Source organism: Hippichthys cyanospilos, chromosome 8 (assembly GCF_059441005.1).
Source record: "Hippichthys cyanospilos isolate Australia breed blue-spotted pipefish chromosome 8, RoL_Hcya_1.0, whole genome shotgun sequence".
NCBI lineage: Eukaryota > Metazoa > Chordata > Actinopteri > Syngnathiformes > Syngnathidae > Hippichthys > Hippichthys cyanospilos.
Genome location: NC_142376.1, coordinates 18,132,248 through 18,139,369, shown reverse-complemented (window position 1 = coordinate 18,139,369; position 7,122 = coordinate 18,132,248). Strand labels below are relative to the sequence as shown.

Below are 7,122 nucleotides of genomic sequence, written 5' to 3'. Positions count from 1 at the left end.
ACTTACAAACAAACAAAATTACAAACTCTGTCCATTTTGTAGGAAAGGTACAGCACCACAATTCTAGTAACTCCAAATCACCCCCCACCAGACGAAGCTTTGGAAGCTGATTTGGTTTATAGCTCTATGCTGCCATCGAGCGGATAAAAAGGGCGTAGCCTTATATAGTAGTTTGTTACGGTTCCTTACTGTATAAATACTTTTGCAACACCTTACATCTGCACTACTAAACCTAAAATCATTGAGTATAATTGAGGGTACGCTCGAAAAAGTCTAAAGTTTCCTTCCTGGGTGAATACATGTTATTTAATGTTGCTGTTCATTTTTGAGTGCATTCATGCAAAAAGGAAAAAAAAAAAAAAAAGTCCAACATCTCCTACATACCGAGCATCCCCTGCCCACAGACACAATGAAATCCACGTGCTGTTCTTACATGAGGTCAAATTTAGGATATTCAAGTACCACGAAGTGTACAGTGTTTAAAACAGTCCGTGAAATAGCGACTCACTCTGGTCACTATTGGGTAGAAAAAAAATCTCCCCAAAACAGATATGCCATACAGATTTATTTGAAGTTGCATCACAATGTAAACCGCCCCCACGAATGCCTGAAACTATGTTTCATAGTAAAGTAAAACAGTACATCCTGTTAATCAAATAGTATGTCCCCAAAATAAAAGAAAGTTCACGGAGGTACAGTGACGCAAACACACAGCACGCTGTGTTAATGTTGCAAAGAGCAGTAGTGCAGTACTAACCGTAGAGACCTACTATACAACTGTTTGCTACATTTCCATTGTCACTTAAGAGATTTCCAGAGAAAAATAAATACACCATTTCTATGACATAACCTTGACTCGATTGTGAACCTATTAAAATAATTTCCAGTCATAAAAATCTGATACAGTATATGTACAGTACATAAGAATGCTGCAGATGTTTTGCTTTTAGAAACAATGTTTTATCATATTTTAAAAAGTGGACTAATTTCAGCTTGAGCCACATATTTGGTCGTCGTCGTATTCATGTTGCAATTGAAGTCTCTCACTTAAACTTGTTGACCGGATTGCCAATGAGCTCGGGGCATTGTTCTTTACCCCTGGCAATCCTGTCGCACCTCACAAAGAGGTCGTAGTTGATCTTGTCGCTGATGATGCTGTCCTGCTTGTACTCAGGATGTTTGGCGACAAACTCCCTCATCCACTTTGCCATTGTCATCAGTTCGCCTGGACAGCAAAACCAAGAGTGAGCATAACATTGCAAAAATGACACTTATGCTACAGATACGGTATGTGCTTAAAATGTACCTGAGGCCCGTTTCTTGATGAGCTTCAGGTAATTTAAAATGGTGCATCTGGTATCCACATCGACCTCCATGTTCTCCAGATAACAATTAAGGATGGGGATAAGCCCTTGAAAAACTCCCTCCTAGTTATTCAACAACAAAGAATCAATCATGGGAAGCTACAACAACACAGATTAATCAACCACATTTGTGCTGATTAATAATATTAATGATGACGATTAGGGATGGCTCCATTCCACTTTTTCATGTCCCATATCAATACCAATACTGTAGCCTCGGGCCTGACACCAATTCTGTACCATGCAGTTTTTTTCCTCACTCTAAAACTTGTTAATAATGCATCGATCTACTTTGATTGATAAACACATTCAAAAATACCACATTCACTATCCAACTATTCTGGTCTGATCAAGTAGTGTTTCCCAACAAGGTCTACATGTACACCTCATGGAAAAAGACCACGCTGGGGTGGTATGGGGAAACATTTATTTACTCTCCAAAATAAAAAAAAGCGTGGCAAAAAAATGATCAAATGTTTCTAAGTGGCCCTGCAATGTGCTGACATCCTTGTCATTGCTGTTTGGCGCCTACAACGGGTGTTTCTAAAGATGTTTGATGTCCGTGACTTGAAAAATGCAATGCATCTCGAGTCTCCGTCCAATTACGAATACAGTACATGCTTTCTTTATTTTTTTGCGCACATTTGCTTATCAAACTGAAAATCAAAACCCACCAAAGTGTGTTCATGTCTTTAAATGAAAACATGCAAGTAATGTCGCTAGCACCTTATGCACACAATACGGGCATCTCACTTGCTTTTGTTTTGTTCCAAGTGTAGAAAAGGAACAAGCTACATAGACAAAAAAAAAATAAACAAACACATTGAAGTTACTGCTTGTGAAGCTGTTGACCAGTTGTGACTAATGCAAAATGTTATCTTGGTTGACAGTTCAAAAGCTGTAAATCTGTAAACACCCTCCCCACCATCCAACATTTGTTGCTCAATCACGACAGTTATTTGAAGCTGGCTGTGTCATTTACCTGGCGCAGGTCCCAGATTGTAAACATTAAGGCTCATCTTGTATTGGTCCGGCAAAAGCCGTAGGCTAGTAGGACTACGATTCCCATGCCTCTTAGAAATAGAAGAAGGAAGTGGCTGTACTTCTGGTTTGACGATCACAAAGCTTGCTAGCACGTTGCGTAAAGTGAAGTTGAGAATAGGATCGAACCGATTAGTTAAAAAAAAATAAAATCGTACAACTCCAGTTATTTTGGCCTGGATGAGGGTCAATACGGACACCGTGGATCGGATGGGACCATCCCTAATTATGATGTACGGCAGGGCTCTCTAAGCTACAGCTGCACGAAAGGGAAACGGCTCTCACTTTTCCATTGATGATGGTGTCGATGCTCATTAGTGCGTACTCCTCGTTAGCCCCGTCCGTCTCCAAGCCGTTCTGGGCCGAGGAGGTGCCGTCCAGGCCTGGATTGCACCCTGTTAGTGGACGAATGCGTCGGTGCGTGACTGCGCCATACTCAAGCTACCTTCAACCTCAGAACTGTCCTTTTTGATCACCTTTGAAGATGTCCTTTCGGAAGTAGAACATTCCGTCCTGGACCGCGTTCCTCTTCTGTGCCACTTTTAGGTTTTCATCAACCTGATGAAAGAAAGCCAGCATAAGAGCGCAAATAAAGCGCAAATAAAGCGCAACCAGAACTAAATGAACTTCAATTAAAACATCTCTTCACCTTGGACAAGGGGATGAGGAAGTCCAGTTTATAAGACAAGATCACTCTGGTGAGCAACACGACAAAGACAACATAGGCAGCGTTTTCAAAATCAGTGAGCTGCACCTAAAACCAAGAAGCGAAACGAGTCCTTTGTCAGTTATCTTCCTTCCCAAAAGATTTGACGTGAAGCTGCGTAACTTACCTCCATCGGGCGGAACTCAACTCTCCAGCCGATGTCCGAGTTGGGAGGAGGTGGTTTGAACCTCATCGTCTGCCAGTTGGTAGACTGGAGGTTCTGTCAAACATCACCAAAGAGAGTTTCAAGTTTCAAATGCAACCCAAGTCAATCCCTTCTTCAGATGCAGGCCCAATTGGCTCACCTCAAAGTGGTCTGACTCATTCTCGTCATCCTGGTGCAATTTCTCCTCATAAGTGCACAGCGGATCTCGAATGAAGAGGTGAGCAATATGCTGGGCCAGTAGTTTGTCAATTCCTACAAAAAAAAAAAAAAGCCATATGCCAGCTGTAGTGTATTTTACTTCAAGGTACTAGTTACTCTTTATGTGCATATTTAATACCTGCAGCCAGTAACTGTTTGTAGATGTCCTCATCTATCGTCAAATCAATGTCGTTATACTTTTCGCCGCATTTAGACAAGTAGCTGTCAATGGAGTCATATCTTGACTTGAAGATTCTATACTTATTGTTTTTTAAAGGCTGCAACGGAAAAACAAGCAGTCATATTCCTGATAATGTTGTATCCATACCATACTTTAAAGCGGTTCACAATGAAGCTGCGGCTGCGGTGTCCATGTAGAATTGACCATTTCTATTCAATTACAAAATGAATTTGAAGTTATTCAATGACATCGATTTAAAAAAGAATTTATATTAAAAGAAACACAGTCAGTACCAGTGACATGAGATTTCACGAGTGAGAGACATACTCAAGTGAAAAGTGGAGCAGCACGTTGTCTGTGTGGCTCACCTTGAGTCCGCGTTCCTCCGGTGTCCTGTCATCCACTGAGGCAGAAATAACCCCCCAGCGACAATCGATGTCTGACACGTGGCCTCTGTAGAAGGGGGAGGCAGCGCTCAGAGCCATCTGCGTGCACACAGTAGTAATAGTATTCAGCGGTGGCAGCGTTTAAATCATTAGAGTCACAATGCGTTGTTGATCCCACTGGGGATATTTGTTTGACGCAACAGTGCAGTCCAGCCTTTGTAGTTTCAAATGTTTAGGAAAATAAGTCTCAAATGGTTCATTGGTGGACACCTCTGAGGTTGTGTCAATGGTAATAGTGTTCCCTCGTTATTCGCATTTCACTTTTTCCCACTTTGCCGTATTAAAAAAAAAAATGCAGTATCGTTTACGACACTTTACGTTTCCGGTTTACAGCAACGCCTACCCGATGTGCTGCACTAACAACTAACATGGGAGTCAAAAGCAGTCAGATAGCCTGTTAACATTAGGTCTCGTTAAGTCGCAAATTAAGCGCTTCGGCTTAAAAGTAAACCACTGCTCGTCATTCTACATTGTTCTAAAACTAAAAACTCGACCCTCAGATTTGTTAAGGGCGAGTTATGTGTGAATGTGCATGGGGGGTGGCCGCGTGCATGTCAGAATACAGAAGTAGTGCATGTGTGTAAGCAGCCTGTAAAATAAAATAAAGCAAATTAAAAAAAAAAAAAAAAAAGACTGCCGCATTGTCAGTTCTGCCTCCCTATCCTCCTGTGGCTCCAGTTTGGTCGACATCCGACGGCTGCTAGCCAGAGGGCAACATTATTTCTGGAGAGAGAATCTCCGTGTGTCTACCGACTACATTCAGGGCACGTGAACGGCACAGGCTAAGCTTGGCCCTTTAAGTGAACCATCCATTGCAGCGAGTGGGGCGTTGTGATTAATTATGGTAGCGGGGGAGAGGGTGTTATTTGTTGTAAAATAAAATAAAAATAAAAACCAATGTCTGTTCAGCGTCTGTACTATGGTGATCACTGGACATGGGTAAGAAAGATAGGCAAGAGTTTTAAATTTTTATACTGACCACGTTTGAGCTGCATTATTAAGATGACTGTTGCTTAAAATAACATTTCTAACTAATGTCTATTTTTTTCTTAAGTGCTACCTTAATTTCCATGACACTCCTAAAAACATGCATTACTGTAAGATCAAAGTAGGTGGCAAAAGTAATTAAATACAATTATCTGGCATATACTCTTCATCTACTTACCACTATTGGGCAGAACGTTGCAAGTTGGTCATAAAGGTATCTTGCCTCATCGATGCTGCAAGCTTGGAAAGTAACCTGCAAAATGTAATGAACCTATTAATGATGTACATTTACGGCATTAATTAAAGCCGGTGGTGCCCCTTCTAGACCGGATCATCTTATCTCTTGACAGATAAAAAAACAAAGCAAAAGAATGGCTTGTTTGAGGCGGGGCTTGGAGCATGGAGAGACTCGCTTGCTACCTGCAGGCAGCAGTTGCCCATTCCGAAGCCCATGGCGTCCATGTAGATGTGGTCAGGCAGGGCTGCCCTTGCCGCCTCTCCATCGTCATCAGGAAACTTCTCCAAGAATGGTGATGGTGTGCACTTGTCTTTGAATACTGAAACAAAACAACCCTATGTGTTTGGTTCAGAATTGGGATAAAAACATTCATTGATTTGAGTATCACTGAGACTGACTTGGTACATTGATTACGACTTTTTCCCCTCGTCTGTGACGTATGTTTCTGGTGAGGGTACTGAAAAACAAACACGAAAAGAAATTCCATTACCTGTGTTACTGGAACATTACACATGTATTCATTCATTACTAGGTACAAGTAAAGCAAGGTATGACGTTATTTGGTGCCTACCTGAACCTTGGGTGTCTGTTAATGGCCTCATCAGGGAAAAACAGCGATTTTGACACTCCGCTCTCAACTGGCGTTGGTGGGTATTCAGGCTGTGTAAAACCAGGACAACCCAGCCTGATAGGCAATTACAAATGCAATAAATATCATTGTAATGTTTTTTTATGCATGCTGTTAAATACAAATGCTGTCTCAAAATCATTGACGGCTTGCTTCTAATGCAGTGCTTTTATTATAGTTTGCCAGCCCCCCCCACCCCCCAGAAAAGGAGTGACGACGGGTTTGTTAAAAAAAAAACAGTTGACTTGCGTGTTTGTACCTTGGAAATGAGGTGATTGTGCATAAAATTTCGTTTTGGTTCAGAACAGAAGAAGCCTCTCGTCGTCTCTTCCCCATGTTTCCTTCAACAGTGTTAAACTCAGACATGGTGCCACCATAAGGCTGCCCTGGCGTTCCCTCTATCATATAGCTGCCATATTCTGGCCTCCAAAGCGTGGGGTGGCTGCAAAAAGAAAGAAAATAAACAAACCACTTAGTCAAAATAATCAGCATTTGCGACTGACCATTGCCCTTTCAGCCTCCGCCAGCCAGTATTTTGGCGGGTAGCGAGTACGCAATGGATTTGTATGAGTGCCAGGGGGCCAGTAATGAGGTATGTTGGTCTCTTCTATTCTCGCTGCCACCAGGATTTTCCCTGAGTGAAGCTAAGTGCACAGATTTAGAGTAATGTCATGGACAACGTGGAAAGCACAACACGGGTGGCTTGTACAAACTCCTCTGCATAACCTTCCTATGGAAAGTATCTCAGTTCCAGATTTGGATTGTTCCTGAAAAATTCCAAAGGATGGGTGGGGGCCGCCTGCTAAGCAGATGTCCCTTCAGCATGAGACCATTACATCCATACTTTTGGGGAACTTCTTGGATATCAAATAAAGCAGCACTAGTTCAGACCATATGGATTTGACTTGCATGCCAGAGGGGAAATCGCAGAACAAACCAAAGAATAGTAATGCTGTTGGAGTGGCTAATCTGCTTCCTAAGCATGTTTTTTTTTGTAGAGGTGTATTTAAGTAATGTACAATGATTCCCTCGCCTGCATGACTGTCGAATTTATTTTTGCATGTGGATTAGATCTGTATGTGTGTAATGCATGTGACTAAAATAAAAGCACTGTATAGACAGAGGGAATGTCCTCTCTTGGGATTATGTTAAAGGGGATATGCATCT

The 7,122-nt window shown here is 41.9% G+C and overlaps 1 protein-coding gene across 1 annotated transcript in view; it reads right to left on the bottom strand.

Annotated features, from left to right (window-relative positions):
* Positions 1-547: 547 nt before the first annotated feature.
* The window catches only part of gclc (glutamate-cysteine ligase, catalytic subunit), an 11,982-nt gene continuing 5,407 nt past the window's right edge, over positions 548-7,122 (bottom strand). Inside the window, exons 3-16 of the mRNA XM_088421257.1 lie at positions 6,215-6,397; positions 5,899-6,012; positions 5,726-5,784; positions 5,510-5,646; positions 5,268-5,342; positions 4,025-4,141; positions 3,615-3,753; positions 3,417-3,529; positions 3,239-3,331; positions 3,055-3,159; positions 2,882-2,963; positions 2,691-2,800; positions 1,307-1,427; positions 548-1,225 (exon numbers count right to left, since the gene is read on the bottom strand). Coding sequence (XP_088277383.1) covers positions 1,044-1,225; positions 1,307-1,427; positions 2,691-2,800; positions 2,882-2,963; positions 3,055-3,159; positions 3,239-3,331; positions 3,417-3,529; positions 3,615-3,753; positions 4,025-4,141; positions 5,268-5,342; positions 5,510-5,646; positions 5,726-5,784; positions 5,899-6,012; positions 6,215-6,397 — 1,630 coding nt within the window. The 3' untranslated portion in view covers positions 548-1,043. The remainder of the gene's footprint in view (positions 1,226-1,306; positions 1,428-2,690; positions 2,801-2,881; positions 2,964-3,054; positions 3,160-3,238; positions 3,332-3,416; positions 3,530-3,614; positions 3,754-4,024; positions 4,142-5,267; positions 5,343-5,509; positions 5,647-5,725; positions 5,785-5,898; positions 6,013-6,214; positions 6,398-7,122) is intronic.